The sequence below is a fragment of the Rhododendron vialii genome, chromosome 2a, assembly GCF_030253575.1.
Source record: "Rhododendron vialii isolate Sample 1 chromosome 2a, ASM3025357v1".
Taxonomy (NCBI): Eukaryota; Viridiplantae; Streptophyta; class Magnoliopsida; order Ericales; family Ericaceae; genus Rhododendron; species Rhododendron vialii.
In genome coordinates this window covers 39,645,348-39,660,861 of record NC_080558.1, presented here as the reverse complement: position 1 = coordinate 39,660,861, position 15,514 = coordinate 39,645,348, and the positions used below count along the sequence as shown (strand labels likewise).

The window sequence follows — 15,514 nt, the reverse complement described above, 5'->3', positions numbered from 1 at the left end:
AGTGTTCAAACCCCACCAACTTCATCCCCTTTCTCCTAAATTAGTACTAGTTGAATAAGATTTATTTTGTTTAAAATAAAAAAAAAACTCCACATGCAAAAAAAAAAAAAAACACCCGGGGCCTTGGCCACCCCGGCCCCTTAATGGCTCCGCTCCGCCATTGGTGGTATTACCATTGTATGTTTTTTAGTATTTTACGAATGAGATATCGACAAAAATACTACTTGTAGGAAAAGTCTCATTTCTGAATATGTCAAAAAAAAAAAAAAAATTTCCACTCGAATATGTCAATTGAGATACCTAAATAGACATGAGTTCTTCTTTCGACTATTAAATAAGGCTTTCTTAGATACCTTTAGCTTTCGAGGACACTACATAGAATGAGCTCTTTCTACATAAAGGCAATAACGGAATTGTAATCAAGCTAAGAAACGTAGGCGTCAGATCCAAACCATGCATTTCACATATTGTCATTTAGTCTTAATGAAAAATAAGTGATTAATATGGAATTAAGTACATCGAATGATTTAGTTGAGTTGAAGTTTAAGTTCTAAGAATCTGAAGGGAATAATATGGAAAAGAAGAGATAATTTGCATTATTCTATCAAGACGTATCGGAACACGACAGGAACACACATGCCGGGACATGACGGGTTAGAATATGTTACCAGTTCAAAAAAAAAGAGGTAAATATGTTATTACTGTAAATATCTGGGCTGATATTGTATTTAAGTGTACAAAGAGTACCGTATCGGTATCATCACGTCTAAAGACAAAAAGAGGAAGAAGACAGTCCTGTTTTCAAGCATTGAAACCCTAGGTCAATCGACCGTCAGGTCTCTCTCTCTCTCTCTCTCTCTCTCTCGGTACATGCCATATTTGTTATATGTATATAACAGTATATATATATATATATATATATATAGATATTTATATTTATATTAGTATGGATCAGTGTGAAAAATGTCTTAAGACATATATATCAGAATTGGATTGAAAAATATATCAGTTTGCCTCAATACGAAATCTTAGTTATATCAATATACGTAGTTGTGTCCATCGCCTTATCCGTGTTCCCATTATCTTACAATTCCCATGTCTCGTGTACGTGTTGGTGTCCGTGCTATGCGCGTGTGGTGTATAGCTGATAGCACGTCAATCTGCAGTCGTTGTCTAATTTTGTCATGGTGGTGCATTGTGATCATAGCTTCTTCCCTATTTTTGCACTTGAGGGCCAAGGGGTGGCACCCCTCAGACCCCTCACTACATGAATGGGATTAGAAATCCAGGGACATCGGAATTTGGACATCAGTGGTAACTGAAGGTTTTTCTGTTCTCAAAGGAAGGAGATATCTATAAGAATGTTAATAGGGAAAGTCCCATTTATGGTTATGTTAATGGGAATATCGAAAGAGGACATTAGTTATTTCTTTCATTCCTTTCGGATTGCTCTGGCTTTCGAGGATACTCTAGGGTAGGAGCTCTTAAAAAGGTCAGTAATGGAATTGGTTTCAAGGCAAGGAATGTAGGGGACTGTGAATTCGAACTTTTTGGCATTTTATGGTTCTTAGGGTTAAGAGTTGTCCTTCGTAAATGTTTCATGGGCTGGAAAACCATCATCTATGTGTGTTTTCGTAAACAGAAAAGTGTTACAAAGCTTCATAATTATATCAACACAGAATGGACGAGGATAGAGACTATAGACAACTTGTTCCGGCGGTGGTGTCTGTTGTTTTGTCGTCCAAATGCATCCTATTTACTCTACCATATAAAATCCTTTTCAAAAAACAAAATCTACCCTATAAAATGAAATAAATTTGGTCACATGTGCATGTTTACCAATGGTTATGTTTGCCTAAAACAAGCCCCTGGCAATGCCATACTGGCATAATGTTTGGCTCGGTGTTGTTCGATTTTAAAGTGTCCTGATCGTGTGAAGTACTGATGGGTTTTTTTCCCTGTGCTCTTCTCCCTTGTGTTCAATGTTGCAGGTCACTCTCCGAAGTTGCTTCTGCGTTATGGTTAATGCTATCAAAGGACTGCTCATTTCCTGGTAACTTTCTAATTTTCACCTAAACCTTTATTATTTAGGTCTTATACTAGTGGATATTTTCCTGCTCATTTCATGTATCTATCCAATACTAGTGGATACTTTCTTTTTGTGGTTAATAATAGAGGCATGCTTTATAAAATCTTTTTGGTCAATCCTCTTCAATCCGAAGTCCCCTGTGGTGCACAATATGTTTCAATCGCTGTTGGCATGAGACAAAGTTTTATACAACAGCTGGTGGCATCTCTTGTTTTCTTTTCTTCCAAACATTTCCCTCTGTTGAGGATTTTAATGTGCTTATTCCATGTTGCAGTGACATACCAATGGCACAATTCATCATCAACTTAGACAACTCACTGCCCCCATCACAGAAGTTCATTATTCACATCTTGGATTCTACTCACCTGTTTGTACAACCCCATGTGAGTGAAATGATAAGAAGAGCCATCGCAGAGTTCAGAGATCAAAATTCGTACGAGAAGCCCCCATGACGAGCTTTTGTATACGTTGTCGACATGTGTATTACTTAGCCTGTCTTCCAATTTTGTATTAGTCCTAATGTTTGTACGACGCACCCATTACAATTCTGTTCATATGACCAAGTCCTGGTAGTTAGAAATGCTGATAGTTTTTTCGAGTGCTTGTTATAATCCTTACAGCCTGGAGCAGTTATTAGTTCCACTTCTGTGTACGTTGTCAGATATGTGCTGGAAGTTAAATATGAACTGTGATGGGTCTCATGGTTAGGTTCGGCTCATTTTATAGCAGGAGTCATCTAACTTGACCAAAATGTGAGGTTTTCACAGTTGCAATTAATAGTAGAGGAAGAAAATCGGAATTGAGATGAAGTTTAGTTGTGCACGGATGTGAAAATTGGCCGAATTCTTTTTCTGCATTTCAACAAAAATATTTAACTGAGATGTTCCAACATCAAGGTTCCAAGGGAACATTACAAGAAAAACATCTTAAAAATAAAACCAAGCTTGTTATTGGACCGGTAGTTTCGGAGCAAGGCAGACAATATGCTGCTAAAAAGGACAAAATAAATCCCTTCTTAGCCCAATGCATATGCATCACATGTACAGAACAAACCATAACAGACAGCAAGGATTAAAAAAAAAATATTTCCTAACAGAAAACCATAAACATATTGCTAGTTAGGGGGGTTATCCCTAGCAAGGATCGCAAGATGATGTGCATCTTGCACTAGTCCACGATTGACCTTACATTGTATAATTGCCGACAAACGTAAACCAAATCCGCAAATACTGATTGCAACAGCCATTCCGAGACCTTGCCTTTCTTCAGATCTTGAACCAAAGCCGAGCAATCCGTGGGTACCCTAACTTGGTGAAAATGGTTTTGAAAACACCCAAGTTAGCCTCCAAACAAGCTGTGTACTCAGTATTCAGCTTGCCACAAACCCGCGCCATTCTTTGGCCTGGTATCCTAATCTGATAACTGTAGTGCCGCCTGTGCATATAATATGGCTGCATTTTTGCTTAAATGCCACATATTTGCAGTGCTTTGTTCTCTTTCACTGCAAGTGCTAGGAGAGAACACTTGTCTTCCACAGTTAGTCATTGTTTTCCCCCTGATTGGGACCATCATTCTAACCTAGATGGTGTGGGTTCTCCCGCTTGAATAATTTTAGCTTGGGATTCTTTAGTCTTCAACATCAGCACTGTTTCTCATTCTTCCCAAATGATTTTGGTAAAGGCTCTAGGTGCAGAGTGTAATAAGGAATTCTATGTTTCTGTTATATATGGTGCTAATGGTAGCAGAGATAGGAGGCGGCTTTGGGGAGAGATTAGAAGTGCTAAACTGGTCATTGGTAATGCTGCATGGATTCGACTTGGTGATTATAATGTTGTAAGGAAGCCAACTGAACGTTTGGTGGGGTTTGATTCTACTGCTGCTGCTGAATTCAATTCCTGTCTTTTTGATGTAGAGATGGATGATCTTCCTGCAACTGGGTTCTGGTATACTTGGTCCAACAAGCGTGGGGGTGCTGGGGATAATAAAAGCAAATTGGATAGGGTTTTGGTGAATACAACATGGATGGATGCTTTCCCTGACTCTGCAGCTTGCTTCCTTGCCCCTGGAGTCTCTGATCATTGCAAAATTCTGGTAACCATTCTTACTACCCCTGTTATGAGGAAACCTTTCAAATTCTTTTGTTTCTGGATGCTTCATGCTTCTTTTAAGCCTTTGTTAGCTCAATCTTGGGCTGATCCTGTGAATGCTCAGTCTTGTATGCTGCAACTCAGTCTTAAGTTGAAAAGACTTAAACCTGTTTTGAGGGCTTTGAACAAGGAACATTATTCTAACATTGGTTTACGAGTTGAGCAAGCCAGGTTCAGGTTACACCAAGCCCAAACGGCCTTTTTTACTTGTCCCTATGATACTGCTCTTTGTGATGATGAAAAAATAGCTTTGGGGCATTATATGGAATTGAGCTTGGCTGAAGAAGGGTTCAAAAAGCAGAAATCCAGAGTGAAATGGCTCTCACTTGGGGATCAAAACACTAGATTTTTCCACCAAAAAATGTCTGCTCATAGGATTAAAAATAAGATCTTAAACCTCATCAATAATTCTGGTCTTAGATTGGAGAGTCCTCAAGATATTCAGGATGAAATTCTGGGGTACTATCAAGGCCTGCTTGGTTCCTCTTTTAACTTTGCTGGTGATTTCAATGCTGAGCTAAGGCAGGAAGTGGGTTCCAGGATCCCTGATGATATGTGTGCTGCTTTGGTCCATCCTGTCTCTGATCTTGAGATAAAAAATGCTATGTTTTCCATAAATGGGGATGAAGCCCCAGGTCCTGATGGGTATAGCTCCTCTTTTTTCCACAAAAATTGGGAGATAGTGGGGCCTGATGTCACCTTGGCAGTAAAACAATTCTTTAGTACTGGTTATCTGTTGAGAGAATGGAATTCTACAGCCATCTCTTTAGTCCCCAAAGTTCCTACTCCCTCTACTGTTAAAGACTTCCGGCCTATATCATGTTGTAATGTCATCTACAAATGTATTTCCAAGGTGTTGGTTTCCAGGCTTCAGCCTTTGTTGGCTTCTATTATTCAGCCTAATCAATCAGCCTAATTAAGGGGAGGTCTATTGTGGACAATGTCTTACTCATGCAAGAATTGGTTAGAGATTACCATAAGGATTCAGGGGTGGCTAGATGTGCTCTTAAGCTAGATCTTATGAAGGCCTATGATTCCGTGTCCTGGGGCTATCTCTTTGAAATTATGCAGATTATGGGGTTTCCTTCTCTGTTTATCAGATGGGTGCATCAGTGTGTCACTACAGCCATGTATTCCATAGTCATCAATGGGGGTCTTGTTGGGTATTTCCCAGGGAAAAGGGGTCTTAGGCAGGGGGACCCCTTGTCCCCTTATCTTTTCCTCTTGGTCATGGAAGGGTTCTCTTCTCTATTTCAGTTCAGAATTGGACAAGGGGGCTTTTCTTACCATCCAAAATGCAGAGAGCTTCATTTGTCTCATCTAATGTTTGCTGATGATTTGTTCATAATGTGTGAAGCAGATCTTTCCTCCTTTCAGCTTGTTAGAACCATGTTGAATGATTTTTACTCTATTTCTGGGTTACAACCTAATCTTCATAAGAGCTGTGCCTACTTTTCTGGGGTCTCTAATGAAAACAAGTATGTTCTTATGCCAATCTTAGCTATTTCAGAAGGGAGACTTCCTGTTAAGTATCTTGGTGTCCCCCTCATTACAGCTAGGCTTCGTGCTTCTGACTGTCAAGTTTTATTGGATAAAATTGTGAGCAGAATTCAGTCCTGGAATAACAAAGCATTATCTTATGGTGGTCGTGCTCAACTTATCCACTCTGACCTCTTTAGTGTACAAATCTATTGGAGCTCTAACTTTATGATTCCCCAGAAAATCCTTAACAAAATAGAGCCCTTGCTGAGATCTTTTTTCTAGACTGGAATCCAAATGAAGTCTAGTGGTGCTAAAGTGACTTGGGAGGCTGTCTGTTCTCCTAAAGATGAAGGGGGTTTGGGCTTTAGAGTCCTTAAAGATTGGAACAAGGCAGCTATGACCAAACACTTATGGGCTCTTGCCCTGAAAGCTGACACTTTGTTGGTTAAGTGGATTCACACTTACATAATCAAAGATCAATGCCTCTGGACTATCCCTATTCCTGCTTCTGCTTCTTGGACAGTTAGGAAATTGTTTAACCTGAGGCCTCTAGTTCATCCTTGGATAACTAATGTGGTGGGCAATGGTAAGAATACGTTTTTATGGCTGGACAACTGGCATCCTCTAGGTCCTCTTTTTGCTAGATTTGGCTCCAGGGTTGTTTATAATTTGGGAAGGCATCTCCATGCTAAAGTTGACACCATCATTTCTGACCAGTCTTGGCAATGGCCACGGGGTAGAAATTCTATGACTAGGGACATTGTGAGGGCCACCCCTGCTCATTTTGTCCCTCACCCTTCGCAAGAGGACAGAGTTATTTGGAACCTAACCCCTAATAACAAATTCTCTATCAAGTCAACTTGGAATGTTGTTAGAAGGCAGCATCCCCAAGTTAATTGGTGCCCAATTATTTGGTTTAAGTATCATGTTAGGTCCATTATCCAGTGGCTTGCAAACCTGGGGAGACTTGCTACAAAGGATAGACTCCTTAAACGGGGGATGGCCATAACTGATCAGTGTGTTTTGTGTTCTGCTGCTATAGAGAACCATGAACACCACTTCTTTCAGTGCCCTTACTCTTCTGAAGTCTTTGCAAAAGGATTTGATACCTCAATGCCTTGTCGACGGGCTGCCCCAAATTATGGACTGGATGATTCAAGTTGATAAGGGGACACAATTTTCTTGCCTGTTATTGAAAGTTGCTCTTGCTGCTCCTCTGTACCATGTTTGGGGAGAAAGGAATGGTAGAATTTTCAAAGGCTATGGAATTTCTGGTCAGCAGTTAGAAACTAAAGTGCGAACTGATATTCGAGCATGTGTTAGTTCCTGGAGGAATGTAACACCGTCAGGTTCAAACCAAGCTCTTTGTGCTCTATGGAATATCCCAGTTAGAGTGTTTGGTAGTTTGTAATTGTTGAGGGTTTTTCTCTTCTTTACCTTGGTCTCGTGTTGTGATAGTTTCAGGAGTTTGTTCCTGTTAACTTGTTTAGTTGGTTGGATAGGGGTATGCCCCTAAAATGTGTAATGTGGTTGTTTCTAATAAAATTTTACCTTACCCAAAAAAAAAAAAGTGTTCAAAAACAAATCCATATATTAACCTACATCTACTAGAACTGCCTATAATTGCATTTTCCAAATTGAGCATATCTGATTTTACATTTCAGTCCAACAAATCCAATAAAATAAAATGGGATTTCCTTCTCACTACTAGGAGATATGTAAAAAAGTACATCATTCTTGGAACAATCTGAGTATTCTACCCTGAAAGAAATCTACATAACAAAGCATATGTAGAATGTAGTCACAAATCATGCTTTTCTTTTGGAACTATTTTAATGAAATTTCTATTTCATTTTCTATGCTATTTCCAGTTACACATTCTTAAAAATACCTTCTAGGATATGCCGCAACTAATCCATTATTTCATCGTTAAATTTATCTCTCAACATAAATAGTTTTTCTTTTAATATCTCACAACGTAAATAGTTTTCCGAAAGGACAGGAAAATACAAGTAAATAATACTATAAAGAAAAGAAGAAAGATGAGTGTCACCCACCCACGACAACCAACTTCACTTCCAGCTCCGAAAGGCAATTAGAATGACAATTGTAAAAATCATACCAACATATTAATCCATCTATTCCATCTACCAACATGATGCCTCCTCTCGATGAGTCTTAATACAAAATTTGATGTCCCAACCGTGTTAAGTACGTCCAGTGCCTTCCATTGAGCTCTCTGCAGGCATTAGTCACATCAGTAAGTGCTTGCAACGGGGATTAAACAATAGTTCATACACTGATTGCACTGGTAAGCCCAGACTGAGGCAGCCTACTCTCATGCACAGAATCATACCGACATATTAATCCATTTATCAACACGATGCCTCCTTTCAATGAGTCTCAATTTGATATCACAACCGTGTTAAGTACGTCCAATGCCTTCCATTGAGCTCTTTGTAGGCATTAGTCGCATCAATAAGTGCTTGCAACGCAGATTAAACAATACAGATATAAATAACACGGTTAGGATACGACAACAAATCCCTATTTTAGTTATTCAATTAACTGAGCAGGTGGATGTAACTTATAAACAATGGTAAAAATACTGAATAAACAACAATTTAACATAGATAACCTATCTAAGCGTGAACTGTAATTGACTAAGCATGGGGATGTAACTTATAGGTATGGATGTTAGGTGTGGAAGCATATGGCCTTCCAGAAATACGGAGGGCACTAAAATGGCTTCAGACCACTGGAGGTGGAAGAGGAGAGAGCTCAGAGCAGCTATATATGTGTGAGTGTGTGTGTGATGGCAGTGGAGAGCAGTCGAACCAGGGTAACGTGTGCTGAGTGTGCCTTCAATGTGTACTGAATGCTTGTCTTCTATAATGCTCCAATCCATCCTTCTATGGTAGCCTTACCCATGGAGGAAGGAGAGGTCGGTCAGCTGATTACCTTCCTTCCCAATGGTGGAGCTTCCCAATGGTGGAGCAGAAGGGAGGTTGACAAGGTTTTACTTTGAGTCTTATGATTGGAACTTGGATACTATTGTTAGATTTATTGGAGGGTTCCAACCTAAAACCAATTGGCAATAGGTGGAGTAACCTCTAGAATATATTAACCAAGTTTGGGTGGCTTAGATGAACGATGTTGGACAAATCTAACACTCCCCCTCACGTGCAGCCCGAATGCACGTGGAGGTGACAGATCAGGAGCTGACTGACTGACTCGGGCGACAGAGATGACAGAGACTTTCCCACGAGAGGTGAGACCACCCAAGACCTAGCTCTGATACCATGATAGAAAACAGAGAAACAGAGACGGAAAATACTAATGTTATTTCTGAATGAATTACAATGAGGTGAGTACACCTTTAAATAGAGTAAAGCTATGCCTACGAAAGGAAGATTACAAGATTTGATTACGCTATGATATGATTACCCTATGATTATGCTATGATTTGATTACGATACATGTCCTAAAATAACATATTACAAGAAGATACAAAATATATATTCACACCCCCCTCAAACTCAAGGTGCAAGGGCAGAGAGTATCGAGAGTTTGTCAAAGAGAAAGCGGAAACGAGCAACAGTATGGGTCTTCGTGAAGAAATCAACCAGCTGCAATGTGGAGGAGACGAAGGGTAAAGCAATGGTGCTAGACTAAAGATGATGACGTATGAAATGACAATCAATCTCAATGTGCTTCGTGCACTCATGGAAGACTGAGTTGTGGGCAAGCTAAATAGCACTCTTATTGTCGCCGTAAAGAGGCGTGGGAGTAGTAACCGAGACCCCCATATCGGAAATAAGCCAGCGAAGCCAGACGATTTCGGAGGTAGCATGGGCCATGGCACGATATTCAGCTTCCGCGGTGGAGCGAGCAACAACAGATTGCTTTTTACTTTTCCAGGAGATAAGAGAATCGCCTAGAAAAACACAGAGGTCAGAGGTAGATTTGCGGTCATTGACATCACCTGCCCAGTCAGCATAAGCATAAGCATAAGCGTAAGCATAAGCATGGAGGGTTAAGCTTGATGTAGAAGAAATCAGAAGGCACTAATGAAGGGTACCACAAAGATAACGGAGAATACGTAAGAGGGCAACCCAATGCGTAGTCCGAGGAGCAGAGACAAAATGACTAACAATGTGAACTGCATAAGAAATATCTGGCCGAGTAACAGTAAGATGAACCAAGCAGCCCACCAATTCGCCATATTCCGTAGGATCCTCAAATGGGACACCATCAGAGGCAGAGAACTTGGCATGAAGTTCAAGGGGAGTATCAACAGACTTCGTATCCGTGAGACGAGCACGGTGAAGAATATCAGTAACATACTTGGACTGTCCCAAAAGATACCCCTGAGGAGAGGAAGCAACTTCAATACCAAGGAAATAACGTAGCGGGCCCAAGTCTTTCATTTCGAACTCACGGAAGAGATGACTTTTGACTTTTGACTTCAGCAATAGCAGTAGAATCAGAACCAGTGATGATCATGTCATCAACATAAAGTAAGAGAAGTACCAGGCCATGAGAGGTGCGACGGAGAAATAGAGTAGAGTCATGCATGCTAGGCGTGAAGCCAATCTGAAGAACAATATCCTAGAAGCGTGAATACCAAGCGCGAGGGGACTGTTTCAAGCCATAAAGAGCACGACGCAAGCAACAAACCATACCAAAAAGATGAGAGAAGCCAGGAGGAGGCCGCATATAAACCTCTTCAGAGAGATTGCCATTGAGAAAAGCATTCTTTACATCCAACTGAGAAAGAGGCCACTGGTGCACTGCGGCCACTAAGATCAAGGTGCGAACAATGGTCATTTTGGCAACGGGGGCAAAAGTTTCCCCATAATCAATCACATACTCCTGAGAAAACCCTTTAGCAACTAAGCGGGCTTTATACCATTCTAAAGAACCATCAGAATGAGTCTTAACCTTGTAGACCCATTTGCAACCGATTAGATTCTTACCATCCGGAAGTGAAACCAACTCCCAAGTCTGATTGTGAGCAAGAGCAGTAAGTTCAGCTTGCATGGCATCCACCCAATTGGGATCATTGCAAGCTTCTTTATAGGACCTATGCTCAAAATAAGTGTGAATACGGGAAAGGAATGATTGATAAGAGGATGAGAAATAGGTATTAGTAAAGCCATATTTTACCGGTGGTTGACGATTGTCATGGACGAGATACCGGCAGGCAGGCAAATCAGGATCCGCAGAGGCAAATTGGGGAGCAGCTGTAGAAGTTGGACGACGGGTGTAGACTTGGGTGATCGGAGCACGACAAGGTGATGCTGAGGGGGCTGTAGAAATATCAGATACCTGAAGAGTGGAGGTGTACTCTTCGGGAGGCACATCCATATCCATAGGAAATGGGTCAATATGGATCAAGTCTTCTTTGTCTACTGGAGCAGTGCGAGGTGGAAGAGTAAAATAGGGAAGACGCTCTAAAAAGACAACGTGCCTTGAAACATAAAGTTTTTTGGTCACAGGATCATAACATCGATACCCTTTTTGATTAATGCCATATCCTAAAAAAACACCTAAGACATAGCGGGTGCTGAGCTTAGTGCGGTCTTTCTTGGGGAGGAGAACAAAACAGTAGAACCAAACACTCGAAGAAGAGAGTAATTAGAACCTGACCATAAAGCCGCTCGTAAGGAGAGCTACCAGAGAGAAAAGGGGTGGGCATCCGATTCAGGAGATAGGCTGCTATGAGAACAGCTTCTCCCCAGTAACAGGACGGGATGGAGGAAGACAGGAGTAGAGACCAAGCAGTATTAAGAAGGTGACGATGTTTTCTTTCAGCTCTGCCATTTTGGGCAGGAGTGTCAGTGCAAGACGATTGGTGGATAGTCCCAAGCGAATCTAGAAATTTATGAAACTTTGAGAGTGAATATTCCCCCCCCCACCCAGGTCAGACCGAAGAATTTTAACCGATGCAGAAAACTGATTTTGAACCATGGCATGGAAATTCTTATAAATTGTAAAGAACTCAGATTTGTATGTCATTAAGTAAACCCAAGTATACCGACTAAAATCATCCACAAAAGATACATAATAGACAAAACCACCTTTAGTAGCAACCGGAGAAGGGCCCCATAAATCAGTGTGAACAAGTTGAAAAGGCAAAGTAAAAATAGAGGTACTTATATTAAAAGGTAAAACTGACATTTTTGCAAACTTACAACCACTGCATTCTGAAATATTACTGACTGAAATATGACCCAAATGACCTGACTTAACTAAAAATTTTAGACGTTCACTAGACAGATGTCCTAATCTAGAATGTCAAAGATAAAACGGAGATGACTTATAATCTAAACAAAAAGATGACGCAGCAGTGGAAGAAGGTTTTATTTGGAGATGCAAGTGCTCCAAAAGATAAAGATCACCAACTCTACGGCTTGCCCCAATTTGCTTCTTGGAATCCCGATCCTACACAACACAACAAGAGGAAGAGAAAACAACATCAAAACTAGAGTCGGATAATTGGCTGATTGAAAGTAGGCTCAAAGACAACTGAGGAACATAAAAGACATTAGGAATAGACAGTGAAGGTGCAGTAGAAGATAGAATGGAACCAATAGAAGCAACATGCATGGGAGAACCATTGGCTATGGCAACACTAATAGGAAAAGCAGGTGGCACACAATTACTAAAAAGAGACAAATCAGGAGTCATATGATGAGAAGAGCCAGAATCAAAGATCCAAGTGGTGGGTTGGATACCTGAGGTGGGAGAACCACGCAAACCTGAATGAGTGGTAGTCATGGCAGAAGCTTGGGGAAAACCCCCTCGAATGGCTTCCATGTAAGCCTGAAACTGCTGAAATTGCTCATAATCAAACTCTGGAGGTGCACTACTGGAGGCCAGTACTGCCAAGGCTGCAGGAGGGCGAGAATGCTGTTGTGGTGCCCGAGACTGATGCGGGGCGTGAGAACCAGTCGACTGAGTAACATTTCGTCCTTTTGGTTTGGGACGGTTAGGGCATTGATGCTTCCAATGACCCTTCTGATGGCAATAGTTACACTCATCTTCAGGAATTTGAGGCCTTGGCTTGGCCGCAAATTGGACAGGATGAGATGCTGAAGTGGGCGAGTGATGTGTCGGATATTGGCCAGATGGAACAAATGGAGCAGCAAAGACAGACTGTGAGGGAGGTGCAAGATTAGCCACTTTGAACCGCGTTTCCTCAGCGATAAGCTCATGAACAGCACCATGTACTGAGTGCAATGGAGACCGATGCAAGATAGCCCCACGAAAAGGCTCAAACTGAGTCCGAAGGGCCATGAGAAACTGAACAAGTCGTAGCTCCTCACGAAATTTGACATAACTATCAAGTAGCTGCAAATCAGAGTACCAATCTGCCTTAGACTGGTTCGTCGGAGCTGTAACAAAGGTCGCCGGAGCTACTGCAGTGCCGGCAAGTGCTGCTGGAGGTTGTCGGAGTGTGGGTAGGTCACCGACGGTTGGAGAGGGATGGGTGTCGACTGCTATGGGTATTTCTTGTGATTTTGGTTGCTGAAAAACAGAGAGATAAGGAACGATAGTAGCTGACAGAGGGAGAGAGATCTGAGGATAGAAGACTGATTGGAAAGCAGGTTAAGGTTTCGGAACCCGCTCTAATACCATGTTAGATTTTTTGGAGGGTTCTAACCTAAAACCAATTGGCAATAGGTGGAGTAACCTCTAGAATATATTAACCAAGTTTGGGTGGCTTAGATGAACGATGTGGGACAAATCTAACTATATCACAGGACTCAAAGATGGTTTAGATGATACATGGAGGCCTGTATCATAGGACAAGTGCTAGGTATGATACAGGTTCCTAGGCGTCAACGACATTAAGATATACTATACACGAGTCCGCACCCTACATCCATGTTTTAGCATCCCTTCCATGTTCCAGAACAATCATACTTTCCATACCATATGTTTATCAACAGATTCACCACTAATTGACGTGCACTCAAGTCATTATAAATAGACGTGCACGAGTCTACTTGTAAGTGTGCTTGTATGTAGCCATGAACAGCAATTGCCTCAACACAAATACCTTCAAAAGATCCCTTTGACCAGCATATTGGGCAAGAATGGCAACTCCAGTTGCATAAGATTCTTCTAGCATTCTAGACGAGTTACGGGCAGACTGCATTGCTTGTGCTTCCTCGTCAAAAATTCTCAATACATGAGAGGATTCCTCATTTGAAGCATAAAGTAATCCAATCAAGCAGTGGTATGCATGCAGTAGACCAACAGAAATTATTGTGAAGGGATAAAGATACTATGAAGTAGACCAACAGAAATTATTGTGAAGGGATAAAGATCTTACAGCTCTTCCAGAGAGTTCTGCCCTCTCTCTAGCTTCTTATGTCTGTCTCTGATTTCGGGAGGAGTACATATCAATACTTTCTTTAAGTGAACCAGACGTCGAACCACACATTGGGAGTCATGATTGATGCTATCATAGAGCCTGGAGGCTGGAAGAACAAAGCCACATCTGAAGCGTCAAATGGAAAAAGTACCACTTGCAATGCAGAACGACGAAAAGAATATGGGATACTTTGATCCTAGGGTGGTTTCAATAGGTCCATACCACAATGGGAAGGAGGAGCTCTAGAAGGTCGAGAAGATCAAGCCTATTGTAGCACAACTATTTATTTCGAGTAGTGGAATGGACATGAATGAATTCTGTAAGAAGATTTTGGAGATAGTTGATGATGCAAGAAGTTGCTACCTTGAAGGATCAACAGATAAATATTCCGATGAGGAATTTGCTAAAATGATGCTCCTTGACGGTTTATTTGTTTCAACTGTTACTGAATTTAGTGATCCCAATGCAGATCGAACAATTGATGACGAAATAGTAAAACACTTTAGCTATCACGTTGTATACCTCCTGTCAAACGATGTAAGGTCTTTGCTTGAGAATCAACTCCCTTTTCAAGTTCTTGAGTTGTTGATGTGCTTAAAGTCCAAAAATTATAAATTGACCGAAATAGTGGACAAGTTGTTGGATAGATTGAAGTCTACGCAGTCAAAGCGACAAGATAAGGAAGAACCCGGGATGAAAAATAGAGGATTGTTGGACAATCAAAGAATTGGTAAGAAGCAACCACTTCATTTTTTTTAATACATCTAGTTGTGGCAAAATAAATCAAATCAATCTAAGTATGAGCGCAATACCTTAGTTAAGAGTGCATTCTCGGACTTTTACTACTCTTTCAAGTCAATTAGTGAGCTTAGAGCTAATGGAATCTATGTTAGGACTTTTACTACTCCCTTTGAGAAAAGGAGGATAGATTCCCTTAGCTCTAAGCTTACTAACAGACGGGTAGTAAAAGTTCGAGAAGACACTCTTAACTAAGGCACTGCGCTCGTAGTTAGATTGGCTTAATTTTGCCACAACCAAATGTACTTAAAAAAAATGAAGTGGGGTCTTCTCACCAATTTTGTGACTGTCCAACAATCCTCTATGTTTCATCCCGGGTTCTTCATTATCTTGTCGCTTTGACTACGTAGACTCCAATCTATCAACAGTTTGTCCACCATTTCGGTCAATTTGTAGTTTTTTGAATTTAAGCTCATCAGCAACTCGAGAAATTGAAAAGGGAGTTGATTCTCAAGTAAAGAACTTACATCGTTTGACAGAAGGTATACAACGTAATAGCCAAAGCGTTTTACTAATTTGTCATCGATTGATTGATCCGCGTTGAGATCACTGAACTCAATAACAACTAAAACAAATAAATCAAAGAACATCGTTTTAGCAAATTCCTCGTTG

The 15,514-nt window shown here is 40.9% G+C and overlaps 3 protein-coding genes across 3 annotated transcripts in view; 2 read left to right on the top strand and 1 right to left on the bottom strand.

Moving 5' to 3' along the window:
* Positions 1-768: 768 nt before the first annotated feature.
* Positions 769-2,741, top strand: LOC131315874 (general transcription and DNA repair factor IIH subunit TFB5). The gene is made up of 3 exons (XM_058345093.1): positions 769-836; positions 1,992-2,053; positions 2,364-2,741. Exons 2-3 carry the CDS (start codon positions 2,019-2,021, stop codon positions 2,539-2,541), a joined length of 213 nt encoding a protein of 70 aa, XP_058201076.1. The 5' UTR covers positions 769-836; positions 1,992-2,018; the 3' UTR covers positions 2,542-2,741.
* Positions 2,363-15,514, bottom strand: part of LOC131315873 (membrin-11-like) — a 30,234-nt gene continuing 17,082 nt past the window's right edge. The window contains exon 6 of the mRNA XM_058345091.1: positions 2,363-3,590. The gene's annotated coding sequence lies outside the window, so the exon portion shown is untranslated. The remainder of the gene's footprint in view (positions 3,591-15,514) is intronic.
* On the top strand, positions 5,188-8,746 carry LOC131317521 (uncharacterized). Its single transcript, XM_058347069.1, has 8 exons — positions 5,188-5,916; positions 6,001-6,645; positions 6,761-7,054; positions 7,177-7,222; positions 7,964-8,029; positions 8,182-8,294; positions 8,407-8,560; positions 8,640-8,746. The coding sequence occupies exons 1-8, from the start codon at positions 5,188-5,190 to the stop codon at positions 8,744-8,746; spliced, it is 2,154 nt and encodes a 717-aa protein (XP_058203052.1).